This window comes from Xiphophorus hellerii, chromosome 8 (genome assembly GCF_003331165.1).
Source record: "Xiphophorus hellerii strain 12219 chromosome 8, Xiphophorus_hellerii-4.1, whole genome shotgun sequence".
Taxonomy (NCBI): domain Eukaryota; kingdom Metazoa; phylum Chordata; class Actinopteri; order Cyprinodontiformes; family Poeciliidae; genus Xiphophorus; species Xiphophorus hellerii.
In genome coordinates, this window is record NC_045679.1 from 10,817,259 (window position 1) to 10,835,568 (window position 18,310).

General features: G+C 37.6%; 1 protein-coding gene across 2 annotated transcripts in view; it reads right to left on the minus strand.

The window, feature by feature from the left end:
* The window catches only part of plppr1 (phospholipid phosphatase related 1), an 86,890-nt gene that overhangs the window by 35,537 nt on the left and 33,043 nt on the right, over positions 1-18,310 (minus strand). For both annotated transcript variants that reach the window (XM_032569391.1, XM_032569390.1), the window contains exon 2: positions 12,024-12,131. In XM_032569391.1, the coding sequence (XP_032425282.1) occupies positions 12,024-12,083 (60 nt within the window). In that variant the 5' untranslated portion in view covers positions 12,084-12,131. The remainder of the gene's footprint in view (positions 1-12,023; positions 12,132-18,310) is intronic.

Below are 18,310 nucleotides of genomic sequence, written 5' to 3' on the forward strand. Positions count from 1 at the left end.
TGTTATTAGTAAACAGGGTTGGATAATAGAAATACAATAACTTTTCTTTTTTTAATTTAAAGGAAAATCTCTCAGTGCGTCCAGCTGTACAGCTGCTGCTGCAACAATCCAAACTCTCAGTCACTTGTGGGCAATTTAGAATCACACAGAAAAGCTCCAAAAGGGAATCAAACTCAAAACTCTGAACTAAGAACTTCTGATCACATAATAGCAATTAACCATAGCTGCCATGGTAAATTATTACTGATAACTACTGTCAGTAGTCCCTAACATTAACATGATCAGGCAGCATGTAATCATATATATATATATATATATATATATATATATATATATATATATATATAGCCAAGACAATTTATGTCTGTATCAGACAAGTAGCCCTTCGTGTTACTCTGGACCCGTGAAGTAGCTCCCAGTCTCTAAAAGGTTGGTGACCCCTGATCTAAGGAATCTGGGTGAATGAGAAAGACAACGGTATACTTTAAACTTCTACTTTAATAATTCTGTCTTTTCCACTTTTCCTTCTCTAATGTCTCCTCCCACTTAGTTAATTAAGAAAACAGAGAAATAAATATATGGTAAACTGCTCTAATATTCCCTAAGTAAACATGCTCTGATCTGCATCCAGAAGAGCTTAGAAAGTTCTCAATTAACTATTGTTCTATTGTCTTTTCTGCAAAGAAAATATCATAAAGCATAACTTATTTTAAATACTTCATGTGAATAGCTGCACATTTAATATGCATGTCTTAAAAGTCTTAACTGTGACATTTGTAAAGCATTTCTTGAGGAAACACTGATAGTTCCCCTCTCTGCTGTCGCTATCCCCAAACATCCTGGTACCAGCAACCCCCCAAGCTCCCCTCTCTGCTGTCGCTATCCCCAAACATCCTGGTACCAGCAACCCCTCAAGCTCCCCTCTCTGCTGTCGCTATCCCCAAACATCCTGGTACCAGCAACCCCTCAAGCTCCCCTCTCTGCTGTCGCTATCCCCAAACATCCTGGTACCAGCAACCCCCCAAGCTCCCCTCTCTGCTGGCGCTATCCCCAAACATCCTGGTACCAGCAACCCCCCAAGCTCCCCTCTCTGCTGTCGCTATTCCCAAACATCCTGGTACCAGCAACCCCCCAAGCTCCCCTCTCTGCTGGCGCTATCCCCAAACATCCTGGTACCAGCAACCCCCCAAGCTCCCCTCTCTGCTGGCGCTATCCCCAAACATCCTGGTACCAGCAACCCCCCAAGCTCCCCTCTCTGCTGGCGCTATCCTCAAACATCCTGGTACCAGCTACCCCCCAAGTTCTCCTCTCTGCTGTCGCTAACCCCACAGCGTTATGGTACCAGCTGTCGTTACGCAATAGTCAGCCCCGCCCTCAACCTCACAACATCCAAGGAGTGACTACTGACCAGCTCTCCGTCCAACGGGTCCAAAAAATCTCTAAGCCTTCGAGTATTACCCTGAAGCAAGTCTAGTAGAGATGATCTATCTAAGCTGGTGTCGAAGGAGACTCAACTAGCCTTTAACTACCTACAGTCCAAGAGTTATGGCCTTTTCCAGTTAAGAAGCAATCAGCTGAGTAGCCCTCACACCTGCACAACCTCAATAACCACTCCTATTAACGGTAGCGCCCCCTCTAAGTACAACGTGCGCTTGTTACAGACTAGTCAAAATCCTCTTTGAAATAGAAGCAAAGCAGACCTGGCTGTTGTCCTTCGAACACTTCAGATCTTCATCACTCAGTCACCTTTGTCTTTTCTCCAAGTCTGTTGCTGCAACTTTGAGATCCTAGGGTTGAGGCAGAGTAAGGCAGCCAAATCAGGAACCAGGGCTGAGGGTCAAGGGGTCTTGTCCCTTCTGGCGGTGCGAAGTCTCAACTTCCCCATGGCTCCAGGGTGCCAGACCTCTCTTCTTGGTCCCCTTGGCCTTATATACCCTTTCAACCCATGCCTCTATAAGGCGTACGTGACCTCTTGAGCATGCAACTACCTCATCGGAAAGTCCCAGCCATTCCCACATATACCCTGCTTCCCTCCCTTACTTTCCTCGTGACCATCTTAGTTTCAGATCCTTAATTGGGACACAGCTCTGGGGCAAGTCCAGACATGTTCGGACTTGCCTTTTTCCCTTGCCTCTGTATCTAACACATTGTTTGATTATTACTTCAATTACAGTTTTATATATGGTGTATGATCATCATAAGTAAATTCAAAATATCTTGTCCCATAATCATCAAAAAATCAAAATGCAAGATTCACTTGCTCAGGCCTTCATGATCTGTTGTCTGCATTAGTCCGGAATGATCCCACCTCCTCATACCAGTTTTCACAACACAGTGACCCCCCAATACTTACGTCCAGTTACCTGAAATTTTTTTCAGTTATTAAAAAATCCAGGGTGGCACCCAGTACCTCAGCGTTCCCGAATTATACATGTCAACAAAAATACGCCCAACTCTCCGGAATATATTCGGTTTTGGTGTTTCTTCCTCCTGTGTTTGATCAATTTGTGGCTCAATCTTGGTTTTTTCCACCCTGGATTCCATTCTGTCTATCTTGATTTTTAAAGCCACGATCTCCTTATTTAATTCCTCGTTCTCCCTAGTAAGGCACAGCAGTTTTTCTGACTTTTCTTTTAAAGATTTTTCCGCGTCATTTTTTGCCATGGCCCGCTTCCGTTCTAGTTTAATTGTTAATTGTTGCATGTTGCAATAATCATTTTGCATTCTTTCAATTGTTGTTCTCGCTTCCTCCAATTCCAAATTAACTTTAATCATTTGTTTTTTATAATACCCATTCGAACTTATGAGTTTGCAATTCTCTACATGCCAATTTGTTGAGTCATCGGTCCTGTTCAGTCTCTCTAGTTTCCTCTTCAGACTCTCCACTGTTTTCTGAAGCTGCTCATTTTCACTGTTCAGCTTCATCTGGTTCTTCTGGAGAATCTCTAACTTTTGTAACGTGAAATCTTTCTCCGCCATTGTTTCTTTCTCGTTCGAACCTTAAACTGCAAATGAATTTCTCTGTGGAATCTGGGAATACAAAGACAGTCACCAGTGATGTCACAAACAGGATGTGTGACATCACAGTTCAACATCATAGCCACAAGAAGTCTGTTGGGTGTGGGGGGGAAGGGGGGATGTTTTTTAAAAAAAAAAACTTTATTAACACTGTATAACGACAGAGAGAAACATTTGTTCTGCCTCAAGAAAAAACAAATACAGATAAACATGTTCAAGAAAAAGAAAAAGCTAAGGGGCTTCGGTTCCCAACTGTACATTCAAAGCAATACAGATTTCAATTGTTTTAATATCTATTTTTTGTCTTTGATGGTCGGGATATAAAACTTAACTTCATGGTAAAATGCAGCAAGGCATGGCTTCCCCTACCTGGAACAGTGAATATGATATTTAGCTAGTGACAATAAAGGATTTATCAGAAACTCTGAATTGTTGAGCTTCTAGTGAGGCCAAGTAAGAATCTTCCCATAACAGCATAAATTGTGCTTCTATGTTGTTGTGGATAAAGTCACATGTATTGCTAACTAAGGCTAGGCACCTGACTACAAATATGGTAATAGGCAGTCAGAAAGGTTCGGCTGAGGAGCCGAGTGTGAATAAAACACCAAGAGACAGGTAGTAAGTTTAAGTTATTGTATTCAAGCTTACAGTTTTGCATAAATTTATGGACCAGTTCGGCAAACATCAAAGAAGCTCATAAACCGACGACCCACCAGAACCGCACACGGTAAAAAGCTCTGCCAGGATCCAAACAACCGCTCTTAGAACTACGGGAGGTTCAAACTCCTGTCATTCATTTTTATGTCGTGTCTCCCAGTCCTCCCTCATCGCCCCCTGGTGGTCCCAGTGCTCCCTTGTCCCTTCGCAAGTCAGTCACTGCTCTCCTTATGCATTGCTATGGGCAGGCCCCAATTATCTTGAGACATTTTATTTAAATTGAATGGAAACAAAAATCAAAGAAGGCAAAACATATATATGTATCACCACATGCTTTTTGAGGAATTAGGAAGCTACAGCAGAAAAAAGCTTCTGATCCCAGCAAACAAAGAGGGCTGAGACTTCAGAGAGGACCAGCAGCAAGTTCTATACCCATACCAACTTATACCAAGTTGTATTACCTATGCTGAAACGTTTTCTAAAAAAAACACACAGATGCAGACTATTCAGGCAAAAACTTCTTCTGTTTGACAGTTTTTTTCCCATAGTGTTTCACAGTTGTTGCTTTAAGTTTTATCGTGACTCTGCTTCCTGTCTTCTACATAATAAGTAGATAAATACATGAATAAGTAAATTAATAAAATTTGCATCATTCACTAAGAGAGCAATAATGTTAACGTACAATGTTTTTTGTGAGCCATATGAGCCAAGAGCTGCCTGTTTTTTCCTATCTTTTACTCATGTTGGTTTATCTGACGCCCCATTAAAGGTAGATTCAAATGTGAAGTTAAAAGTTTTCTGAAACATCAACTTCCGTCAAATCTATATGTAGGCTATTTCTCATTTGCAATACATCCTGTTACATACTTTGCACGTGCCTTAGAATGAATGATGTACAATTGACAGTGTGATACCATCATTTTTTTTTTTCTTATGACATACTTAATCGTTGCTTGACCAATTAAATTTGAGCCAGCTGGCATTACAAACTAACTTAATTGTAATACAACTGGGATTGAATTGGAATGTATATAACCTGTCTTTACAGCTAGATTGATTTGAAAAAATTGTTTCTATATGAAATAGAAATGTTTGTTTTGATATGTCTTGTTGTAAACCAGCTCTGTATAAATAAACTCAGTAATTTGACTACGAAACGTTGCCGTTTTAGGAAAGCAGACTGATGCAAATATGGTTTATCCAAAACTTGAGGTCATCCATCATCGACGGCCTGCTTGTGTGCATCCATGTAGGCAAAATCACACTCGCAGCTCTTTAACCAACTGTGTCATGTACATGCGTGATTTAGAGACAGATTTTAAACAGAGGCACTCAGGATCATTAAACTCAGTGGATGCTGCGTTTTGCCTTTAGCACATCCCATGACAACACAATTCTGTCAACTCCTGTGCATAACCTTTTTTGTTGCTGTAGTAATTGCCGATTAAGAGTCTGTTAGAAAAACAAGAATAAGTCAAGTGTGGAGGTTGAAACTGAGAGACACCGTAAGAGGATGGCAAAGGAAAGAAAAGAAAATGAGTAAGCTCCGAAATAAAACAATCTTGTATCTGAAAAGTAAGACAGAGAAAACTGGGCAAATAAGACAATAAAACTACAGATAGTCAGAATCAACTATTGCTGATGACAGGCTATTGTAATCAATCTATTAGAGAAAAAGCAATCATATAAGCATTCATGGCTAGATTTAATAGAATTTGTTAAAGAGCTCCAACAAGAACATGAGCATTCACCTGCTTTCACATCAATATTTAAATATCAAAGTACATCAAGTCTATCATCAAGTGTCAAAGAGTTTTAAAGAAAGCGTAAACTTCCAAACAGTCACATCGTGGCTCAAACAAAAACAGCCAAAGCGGTTCGCTTCAGCCTTCCTGTGATTTTTGATCTCAGAGGGGTTCAACTCCTGAAGAGCCTGACGTCCTGTCACCATGGCCACCCTGAGTGTTATGCATGAAGCCCACTTTAATTTGAATCTCCATGCACAGAAAACTTTCTGCTGCCTTTGTTGGTTTTCAGGAAGAGGCACAATCCCTTGGTGAAACTAAAAACAAACATTTATTCATCCATTATAATTATAAGGCTATTAAGTCGTTGTAATGTCAATTGATTATTGAAAGAAATTCACAATAGAGGGACCAGTCTCTCTATAAGAAAAATTTAAAACTGAACACATAAACACCCATTAATGATAAGAAGCAACAGGAGGAATGACTGCTTAGAAAGACACAGACCGATCGGATGCGTATCCGATTCAAAGGTGATCTAACGTCCTGGTGGGATTCATCCAACCTGAATGTCATTGATACTCGACAAACGTCACTATTCTGCGTCCTGATTCGTGTAAGCAGGAAGAAAAGCAACAACCATGGCGTACTGTAAGCCCAGATCTGAAATTTTAGTCAAATACATGGGAGACAGCCTCAGAGAGCCTCAGAAAATCCTGTCGCATGACTATGCTCTGAAGCACCGTGACAGAAAACCGTACGGTCTAGATAAATTTCGAAAACATTTTACCGGAGCAGGCATGCATATCAATGTCAGGACCGATTTTGATACCAATCGTGCGATATTTGTGGGCATGATGGCGTGATTTCAAAATTATTTTGGGGTCAAAAATTCTCTTCATTTCTCACTCTAGCAGAGGGGCAATCAGTCTGAGGCACACTCTAATTTTAGGAAAAATGAAAAACGTTGGGTCGCTTAGAGACAAATTGTGGACAAACCGTAACTGGTATCGACGAGCCGTCTTCACTTTCGAAGAAATCACGGACATATCTACAAAATAAAATTTGAATGGCATTTCTACGTGAATTCGTGACGACACAGAAAATCCTCAAAAATAAGGTACTTTTAGGATTTTTCCCATTGACTTATAATGGGGTTTTTTCGTAGTTTTTTGCGAATTATGTCGCCATGTTAACCCCAAATCCCACCAAAAGTAATAGCTCCAATGGCGTGAATTTTCGGCACGTTTTGATACCTCATTTGTAGGTGTGCACGCAGCGGTATGAGCCGCATTAACGGTTACGGAAGAAAAATAAAGATTAAAGAGACCCTTGTTGGGTGTAGAGTAATAGGTTCCTGCCATTGCTCTGCATGGCAGGCCCCAATTACAACCCTGAGTGTTTCAGTCTTACTAAACCCAGAATATTGATGTCTTCTGTCCTTGTATAGGAATGTTCACTAGAAAATTTCGGAAGAAATTTAGCCGGGGCCTGCCAAGGCGCGCCCGTCGGGTTTGGGCCCGGCTTTGTCACGCTACAAATTGGCATCGACGCTAAAGAACGCCGCAACGTAATCAATAGCATGCGGAGAACCGCAAGAACGTTAAGTAAGGCGGACGTGCACCATTCAGTATGATTTAAAATGTTGTCAAGGCTTTTATTTTGGAAGTTTTGTTAAACTTCATTTCAAAGGGCCAAACTAATCCCATGCGTAATAGTCCTTGGGTTAAAATAGTTATATAATGCTCAAAACACAAGTAGCTGATGTAAAAATATTCAAGGCTTTTATTTTGAAATTTTCAGTATGCTTCATTTTAAAGGGCCAAACTAATACCATGTGTAACAGTGCTTTGGATGAAAAAGTCAAATAAAGCCAAAAAGAGCAATTACATGATGTAAAAATATTCAAGGCTTTTATTTTGAAATTTTCAGTATACTTCATTTTAAAGTTCCGAACTAATACCATGTGTAACAGTGCTTTGGATGAAAAAGTCAAATAAAGCCAAAAAGAGCAATTACGTCATATAAAAATATTCAAGGCTTTTATTTTGAAATTTTCAGTATGCTTCATTTTAAAGTTCCGAACTAATACCATGTGTAACAGTGCTTTGGATGAAAAAGTCAAATAAAGCCAAAAAGAGCAATTACATGATGTAAAAATATTCAAGGCTTTTATTTTGAAATTATTATTATGCTCCATTTTAAAGTTCCGAACTAATCCCATGTGTAACAGTGCTTTGGATGAAAAAGTCATATAAAGCCAAAAACAGCAATTACCTGAGGTAAAAATATTCAAGGCTTTTATTTTTGAAATTATTATTATGCTCCATTTTAAAGTTCCGAACTAATCCCATGTGTAACAGTGCTTTGGATGAAAAAGTCATATAAAGCCAAAAAGAGCAATTACATAATGTAAAAATATTCAAGGCTTTTATTTTGAAATTATTATTATGCTTCATTTTAAAGTTCCAAACTAATCCCATGTGTAACAGTTACTGAGTTAAATCAGTTATATACAGCCCATAGCAGCAAGTAGTTCTAAAGGCCAGTTCAGTCCTGATCTGTTTCAACTGAGGGTTCCACTATAGATAGAACTACAGTGATGCGTATTTGTAGTCTTAATCAGCAGCCAATAGCCACTTGCGTTCCGTTGCTATGTTAAATAAGTTTCTCACCAAGGTGTGAACTGTTACTGACAGAGCCTGAGACAGCCTAGAAAATCCTGTCGCATGACTATGCTCTGAAGCACCGTTACAGAAAACCGTACGATCTAGATAAATTTCGAAAACATTTTACCGGAGCAGACATGCGTATCAATGTCAGGACCGATTTTGATACCAATCGTGCGATATTTGTGGGCGTGATGGCGATTTCAAAATTATTTTGGGCTCAAAAAACCTCTTCATTTCTCACTCTAGCCGAGATCGGCTCTCACTCTAATTTTAGGAAAAATGAGAAACTTTGGGTCGCTTAGAGGCAAATTGTGGACAAACCGTAACTGGTATCGACGAGCCGTCTTCACTTTCGAAGAGATCACAGACGTATCTACAAAATGAAATTTGAATGGCATTTCTAGGTGAATTTGTGACGACACAGAAAATCCTCAAAAATAGGGTATTTCTAGGATTTTTCCCATTGACTTATAATGGGGTTTTTTTCGTAGTTTTTTGCGAATTATGTCGCCACGTTAAGCCCAAATCCCACCAAAAATAATAGTTCCAATGGCGTGAATTTTCTGCACGTTTTGATACCTCATTTGTAGGTGTGCACCCAGCGGTATGAGCCGCATTAACGGTTACGGAAGAAAAATAAAGAATTATAAAGAGACGCTTGTTGGGTGAATAGCAATAGGTTCCTGCCATTGCTTTGCATGGCAGGCCCCAATAATGTAACTTTTACATTTGTATTGTGCCAATACTAGTGTAAAAGACTAATTAAGTAGTATGTGATTCCTTCCACTATAATCTACAAATGTATGCAGTTATATTACCTGAGAGGGTCGGCCTTCCTGCTGAGCAACAAAGTGCTTTCACAGCAGCAGAACGACTTTCATTCCAATTCTACATTATTGTGTTCAGATGTGCCTTTTGATAAGTCAGAAGAGTTTTGATCCACCATTTTATGGATGTGTGTATTAATGATATAGAGAGTGAAGTTTAACTGTTCATGTCCAAGGCCTCTTTGATGCCTGCAGCACAGAAGACGCTTTTCAGAAACAATGGAAGATTTTTAACCTGAAGCTAAATCAATGATCTAAAATCGTTAAAATATTCAACTAACTTTATGCTTCTACTACACAGTTTGAAATTTAAACATGCATCCACATTCACCGGCCACTTTTCTAGAGCTGGTTTAAATTATCTTTTTGCTTCAAAACTCGTTTGATTCTTCATCCACAGATTCAACAATATTCCCCTGACAATTCGATATATATTGACACTCAGCTTTGTGATACTATGCATCAATCTGCTGGAAGGTGTGTACATTTTGGAGATAACTCAGAAAATTAAGGAAAGCAGTCCACATTTGAAGTAATGTACATTAGGAGATGCTACTATCCATTGTTTGGTTGAACATAATTTTTCCCACCATCTTGAACCAGCCTTCCCATTCTCCTCTCATGTAAACAAGGCATCCACAACATGTCCAAATTGATTTAAACCCCTTTCTTCTCCCATTCTGATGCTCCTTTTTAAATTGAGCAAGTTGTCTAACTTGCTCAATTTAGTTAGACAAATTGAGCAATTTGTTGCTCACACAGCAAAGCAGCTGTGTGACTAGATGCTTTGCTATTTGTATTAGCAAGTAATTGTACCCAATAAAAGGAGCCATTGAGAGTAACTTGACACAACCTGCTCATATAATCCTGGGTTTTGATTTCTTTTTATTGCCAGACATTCTTCAAGTATCTTCATTTTCTAAAAACTAAGGTTTAAAATCTCATAAAATATCTTCCCATAAAGTATTCATTATTAGTCTTGGAGGAATTTCAGTGAAAAGCTGTTTAATAGCTTTTTACTTATTTGACGATATGAAGTAAAGAGCTTAGAATTCCCATGAAACAGAAATCACTGTGGTAGATGGAATTGCATAACTCCATTTTGTTTTTAATCAAATAAATTAGACAAGCTTGTCTTCTCCTGAAATAATCTTATGAGTAACACAGGTCATCGACACCAGACATTCACATGAATTTCTAACTAAAACAAAAATTTTAAAAAATCAACACCTAGATTAAAACAACAGTAAAAGAAATCCAATTATAATTTGAAAAGCAAGGATATGAGCTCTTTAGTACCAGAACAACATAAAAAAACAATCTTTATGGCTGCAATCAATATTTAGATTCCCTCTTATCAATCAGTAAAGTGGATCTGTTGGAGAGATTCAGCATCATATCTGTCTGAATCCCCCGTACACGCAGTTGGCAGCATTATACAGAAAAGTGTTTATACATCAACAATGTAATTAGGGTTTTCCTTCAACTCCTTCCCAGTGACACATCAGTAAACAAACTGCAAAGCCATAATTAGCAAAGCCCAATTAAACATTTAATGTCAGGTTCTAGCCATGACACTGGAAAATGATCACATTGCACAGCAATAAGGCACAGCAATAGAGGATGATGAAATAAAAGAAATGTCATAAAGCAAAACATTATTAAATATTTATCTTATTAATTGATATTAAATATATTTCTCTTGCAATTCTAACATATTTTGTAGCAAGATTTTTTTTTTACTTTTTAGTTTCAGATTAAAAAAAACATCAATATATTGGGTCAAAAATAATAATAATGGGATGCAAATAAGAAATCGCTCAAAGGACTGAAAAAGCCGAATGAAAACGTATTTATCCTCCCTACAAGTGTCTTCTGTTTGATGTTTTTGGTGTTGAAGTTTTTCCGATCAAGCAACTTTTATATGGCAAATCACCTCATTTTCAAAACACCTTGATGACACAGTAATTTGACCAAACTGGTTTCAATGCTTACTTTGTGCCAAGTCTTTGTTTTTCTAACAGAGTCCTAACTCTAGTTCTAAACCCTGGTAACAGCCTAGCATTAATTCAACGTAGGATAGCAGGAAAGAACCACTTTAAATCAGGAGCAAGATCAAATCAAAACACTGTGAAGCACTCACAAAGATCTTTTGTTTCTTAAAACAGCATTAATAAATTACATTTGTATTTAAAGAGGCTATGACTGTCTGATATTAAGGTCTGTTTGATATTTCAAACATGTAAGTGTAACAGAAAAGCAAACACTGAATAAATTTATGAGGGGCCAAATGAGTGCTAATGAGAGTATAATATTAAAAGAAAGGGGAGAAGAAAGCCAAGTGTCCTGAGACAACTCTCTGATTAAGGACTTTCAGCTGACACCATAATTAAATATGGATAGGCTACAGAGCTCTCCCTCTCTCACACACACACAGAAATAAACATTATGCTTTCCACTTACTCTACTCATTTAGGCTCTGGTAAGCTGTGTATAATTCTCCTAAAAAAGGTCATTTGCTATTACATAAATCCTCACTCAGACATACATATCGTTTCTGTATCACTAGAGAGTTGGAATAAAACAATTACAGTTTTTAGTGGCTAGCAGTGAAATAAAGATGATCGGTATTAACATTGACCTGTTTTATTTTGAAAAATCAAAAGAGGAAATACTGCAGGACTACTGTGACAGAATTTAGACATAGACATACTCTGCTTTAAACTTTAAATAACATTTTGAAACAAATCACAAGAGTTTCCAAGTAGCTTACAGTGTATTTTGTGATCTATCATGACACAAGCTAGTAAAGAAAAAATAAATAAATCAGTATCACTGTAATCGTGCTCAACTCTCTAATGCAGTACAAGCAAAAAGTCAGACTCTAACCCTCCTTTAAACACAACAACAAAAGTAACCAATTTTGCAGCAGGTTTTCCACATAACCCAACAGTAAATGTGAACTTTGATAAGTTTTTTGTCTCTCCCTGAAAGGCTGCTACAGTTCATCATGAATCCTCGATGCATCTACATGATCACCCCTCTAAGAATCGTATACATTGGACTTTTCACTTGCACCCATGAGCCCACACACAGCTACTTACCTCTACAAAGATGAAACAGGGGATGATGGAGTAGCTGCGTAAAGTGTTGTGGGACGCCATCTTGTCTCCAAGGAGACTATGTGCTCTTAAAATTCAAAGGAGCTCACTCTGTGGAAAACATAAAAAACATCAAGTGTGAGCTGTCATATGATCATATCACACACTTTCTACCCATCGCACTCTGTTTTAGTGGAACTACCACTGTGATATTGATGTGCCATTGGAACAAGAAGACCTATTACTATCAATATTTGATCAATCACCAAGTCAAAGAAATTTACCGGGTTTCCCTTCGTAGGCTCCAATTAGCAGAACTTTTTTTTTCTGTAAAATGTAGTAAATCCAAAAACTGCCACTTTGTGTGGCCTGTAAACATATCAGTCCATTTTTTTCATTAACTTTGCATTGAGTGTTCAAGAAAGAATTGCACTATCAGACAATAATAATGTAATGGGAAAATTCAACCCATTCTCCCTACTCGTCATATATTGACGCAGTGGAAGGTCCGTCGGCGTCAAATGTTGACGCGTGGGGTTTTACCCTATGCCTTACCGTAATTTTTGCCCTAAACCTAACCAAATCGTCGGATTTTTGAAGGTTCGGCAGCAGTAACGAGAACCCTTCGCGTCAATAATCCACGTAAAACATGTGACCTACCCAAGTCGTCAACAAGTGACGCTGAAGGAACCTTCCTAAATCGTCACATATTGACGCGAAGCAAGGTACCCTTCGCGTCAATATGTGACGCATGGTCAGAAATCGAGTGAGAATGTGTTGGAAAAAAATTTTTTTTTTTCTTCTTTTTTTGAGAATGTTGGCCTTGAGACTCACCAATAATTTTAAGTCAGAAAAAATATTTGTGGAAACGTTATCGAAAGGCTTTGAAATGACACTTGCATTTCCACAGAAACAATTATACATGTGAAAAGACATTATTCCTAAATCAAATCAATTTTTATTTGCACAGCACATTTCAGCAACAAGGCAGTTCAAAGGGCTTTACACAAAACACAAAAAACAACAAACATTACATTTTTCCAAGTGCCGCCATTTACACATGAAATGTTGTTTAGTGTTTCATTAATTAAGATACAAAAGCAACTCAAAACAGGTGAGTTTTTAGTCTACCTTCAACTCACTGTTTCAGCTCTTACACACTTTTCTGGAAGTGTGTAAGAGCTCTGGGATGCAGAGCAGACCAGAACCAGAAGACCCGAGCGGTCTGGAAGGTTGACAACAGCAAACCTTTAATGTATTGTGGTGCTAAACAGTACAGTGATTTATAAACTAACAACAGTATTTTAAAGTCTATTCTCTGAGCCAGTGTAAGGACTTTAGAACCAGAGTGATGTGCTCCATCTTCCTGGTTTTAGTGAGAAAATAAAGCACAGCTTTTTGAAAAAGTCAGATTAATTTTGAGCATAGATAATGTGTGAAAAAAACCTGGATTTGTGCTGGTTAGAGACGGTTACATCTAACAGATTGGCTGCTATTTATTTTAAAAAGCAGCTGTATTAAATGTTTGATTCTTGATCAAATTCAAAATGTTGGTAGTTGATTGAAATAAAAAAAAAAAAACTTCTAAAAATTACTGACAAATGTATGTCCTTAATTGAGATCAAAATAACACAAGAAAACAAGTTTGAACTGAAAAACAACAGTTGTATTTACATTTAGCAAAAACTAAGTCTCAATTTGAGATTGATGGAACTCATTGTTTTCATGTCGCTTTGTAAAATAGGCAGGAATGTCTTCTTTCTGGCTTGTATTGCTTTAGCTTAGTGATTGATAAGAGGTCCCTGCTAATTTTAAAAGAAATGGGTGGTTTTTAAAAGCTTATTTCCTAAAGATAAAAACATCTGATTACATAGACCCCCCTCAAGGCGTGGAGGGGGGGTCACGATGGCGAGCGCCTGGTGGCCGGGCTTTTACCCATGGAGCTAAGTTGCTACCCCCGCGACCCGACCCCGGATGAAGTGGAAGAGAATAAACGAATGAATGAATGAACAGACGGACGGACGGACAGATGGATTACATTGCAATTACTTTTGATTTAAAGCTCTGACCCTCAGTCGATATTAAGCGGTCATGAATGTTTCATGAAGTTATAATTGCCTTTAATTGCCTATTAGGGAATTAAGTTCCTAATTTGAGCTTCTGTCGTTTTACTGCACAATGCTGAATAATGAATGGCGTGAACACAGAATATATCAGCCTCTGCAGAACCTCTCTGCTGTAGGAAACAAACGTAATGTCACCAGTACAACCAACAGATGTGAAAATATATAAAGTCTTCGGTCATACCCTTTGTACAGGCATGAATTTCATTTTGGATTTCACAAGTGGTAGAAGAGAAAATTGGTCAGCTTTAATCTTAAACAAAACTTTTATTGCAAAAATAATCTGTGAAATACAAAGATGGAAACACAGCATTTTCAAATGTGAACAATAAATGATGTACCTCCATTCACCAGGCAGATTTCCAGGTGGAGTGGTTTGAGTGGTGACTGGCCTGACAATTAAAAATAACCTTTTCTTGTGTCTTTGAACGCACCGTGACTAAGTGGAACTGGAAACACTTTGTTGTGAATCACTGAGTACAGAGGACACAAGGTTAGTCATTTGAAGCATCTGTTTTATGCTTAAATCAAAAGTCAGAAAAATAATAAAATCTGTAAAAAGCAACTGAAAGGAGAGGGTTTTTTGATATTTTTTTTACAGAGAAGTTCAGGTTGTAGTCCCAGCAGTCACTTTGAGTGGCTTTGATTTAAGTGCAGCATAATTTATAAGACTTATAATTTGCAATCAAGAGGCAAATATGCACTTTTCTGTTTGGTTTTATGACCATCAAGAAATACTTTTTGGTGTGCATCGTTATAATTAAGAGAACATATTGTTTATTATGGTGCACTTTCATATTTTGAAATATGCAAAACATGTCTAAAAATGTAAAAAAAAAAAAGAAAATCAGAATTATAAAGGAGAATGTAATTCTTTTAAGACAGACTTATTTGCACGTTTCCATTCTACAACATGTAGGGCACCATTTGTACAACTTCTATGAGATATAACCTTTTCAGTTGTTGACAGATATTTATTTATCAACAAACATTTTCAATTCAGCCAGAACTTATAAAAATATTACTTTGTGCACTGCCAGACCTTGACCAAAATCGAACATGGCAACAAAATGAAATTGGTTTCTTGGTACAAATACTAAAACAAAATGTATGCAAGTTGATTTTCTTTGTGTGGCTGAAGGTTGTTTAATGCTTAAAACCATTTTTTTTGTTGTTGCAACAAAGCATTTCCAGTGCTCAACCAGTACTTTTGCTGCAGCCAGTTGTTAACAGGTTCTATAAAAGATTGAACTTGGTTTTCGTCAGATAGCCAGTTCAGCGTCGTGTCATTACTTCAGTCAGAAGATGCCTTATGACAAGACTTTTAAGAATGCATAGTCCCATAAACACAAAACTGCTTTTTAAAAAAAAGAGCAAAAATGTATTCTACCAGTAATATTAAATAATGTCACTGTACTGTTAAAACAGAACACAATTCCATTCAATCATATTTTTAAATATATTGGTATTTAGTGATGTTAAACCAAAACTAAACATATTAAAATATTGCAAAAGAGTCCGCAGCATATTATGAAGTGGCATCAGGAACTATTATTTCACTGTTGTTGAATAACTGCTATTATTATTATTATTGTTGTGTAAAATTATCCCAGACTGAAACCATCGGTCTGCTAACTGAAAACCTCTCACGTTCACTGCGTCCAACTCCCGCGCCAATCTGAAACTAAACACTTCAATCTCCTTCAGTCACTACACCCTGACAGCCAGTATTGATGTTGGCAGGTCTAATCAGTCCCTAAGTGCCTGTCCCTAACCCATTTAACACTCCACCCAACCTGCTCAGGACTGCATTAGATGCCAAAAATCAGTTCGTTTCCCAGTACTTAAAGCAATTCGCTGGAGTTTCAGCAAAACAAATCTGTAAATGTCAATGAAACACAACCTGAAGTGGAAGACTTTGGTCCTGTACGGATCATTCCTCTCTATTCCGTCTTCTAATCTATCATTGTCTTCTGTTGAAGGAAGATCAGTGCAAACATTAACTCGCTGTTGTCGCAGAGGAAACTCACTCTCCTTTTCAAGGACGCGTCAACCGGGCGAATAGCTGTCGAGTGAATTTAAACTGAGGTGTTCTGTTTTATGGATGATGCTCTCACGGTTCACTCAAACCACAAGCATTCACCTGAATAGGCTTGGACGCCTGAAGGAGCCTGCATGGCACCAAAAAAAAAAAAAAAGAGAGACAAAAAAAATCCATAAAAATAGTACTACCAAAAACCAATTCAATCCATCTCAATTCACTTTCAATTACCTCCTCAAACTCAGTGACATTTTATATCAGCAGAAGGGAGAAACAATAGTTTGACTTATTTATTTTTTTATTGCGGTAAAAAATCCACTAAAATTAAATCAAATAACCGTACTAATGAAATGTACTTTAAAAAAAAAAAATCCAATGAGGGTTTTTTTAGTGTTTCACTTAAACTGCTAAAATGATTCACTTGTATTACCTGCAGCTTATATCAATGAAACTCCAATCACAATAAAATAATAATTAAGCACCTAAATCAGCTTGTTCTGAATTTCTCTGATTTCTTTGCAAAATCAGATTTTCTGCTTCATTCATTCCATAATCTACTGGACCTCCACTTATATGTTCAAAACGAAAGCAGCGTATTCTTCTACAGGACGTGAGTGAAAGAAAATTGGTTTTAAAATAAAAGTTTAAAGTCATTATACTATTTTTATGATGAGCTGATGATGTGTTATTCTTATGTTAAACTTACGTTTTGGAACTGTAGTCAAAATTAAGGTGAGGTTTCATCAGACAGCAACACATGTAGCCACAGACTTTATTTTATTGAAACAAAAAGGTTTCTGTCTGGAAGCCCTAATCTTCAATCCAGACCTGCAGTATGTATCAGGTTGTCACATGTGGAGGAAAAGTGATGCTTGGGAGAAATTCCTGCAGCTCCGTCAGGGTTGCTGTTGGCTTCTTGGCAAACTCTAACACAAAATCTGCATTGTCTTTTTCATTTGTTTTGGAGAAACAGCCAGCTTTTGTAAGTAAATTTTTTTGCCTGTGTTTTCACCAAATATTGGCGACTACTTTTATAGTGCTATACAATATGAATTACATATACATCTTTATAAAATGAGGTACCCATGATCATTTGCAACTTCTCTGTAGACTATAGCTTTAGTTAAATGGTAGCAGAAGCTTGTTTTAGAGTCACCAGATTTATAATTGATGACAGTTGTGAATTCATGAAACTGAATGAGGAATGTATCAGAATTAAAAGAACACTTTTGAGTGCCACTCCAGTAAAAATACACTGACTCCTGGGATTTTGAGTAAAACCCAATCTCCTATCATTGTAGTAACAAAAACACTCAGACTTCTTTCTAATAAGGTCAACAGTCTGTGACTTCACACAAATTGTCCCTAAGCTGAATTTTTACAGAGTAAACCCAACCAGTGAGAATTTAAAAAGGCTCTGACTGGAAGCCATACTATTAAAGTTAGCAGGGCAAAAGAAGTAGGTTCATTTTTAAATCTTTTCTTCAATATACAGTACAGACCAAAAGTTTGGACACACCTTTCTAATTCAATGGGTTTTCTTTATTTTCATGACTATTTATAAGGCAAGAAATCCCACTTATTTACCTGACAGGGCACACCTATGGAGTGAAAACCATTTCAGGTGACTACCTCTTGAAGCTCATCAAGAAAATGCAGAGTGTGTGCAAAGCAGTAATCACAGCAAAAGGTTGTTACTTTGAAGAAACTAGAATATAAGGGGTATTTTCAGTTGTTTTACACTTTTTTGTTTAGTGCATATTTCCACATGTGTTATTCATAGTTTTGATGCCTTCAGTGTGAATCTACAATGTCAATAGTCATGAAAATAAAGGAAACTCATTGAATTAAAAGGTGTGTCCAAACTTTTGGTCTGTACTGTATGTCAATTTAGTTCCATCTTTATGCCACTAAATGGGAATCGGCATACGCATATTTTAAGCAACCCTTATTATGACATCACTCTGGAAACAATCTGAAACATGTTATTATTATGATCTGGGATGTTTTCCATCAGCAGGGATTGGGGAGTTAAGAGTTGATGAGAAAATGTTTGACTAGTTGGTCATTCTGGAGGCAGACTTGTTAGAAGTCAGGGAGGTTTAGCCAGGAAGCAGAACAACAAC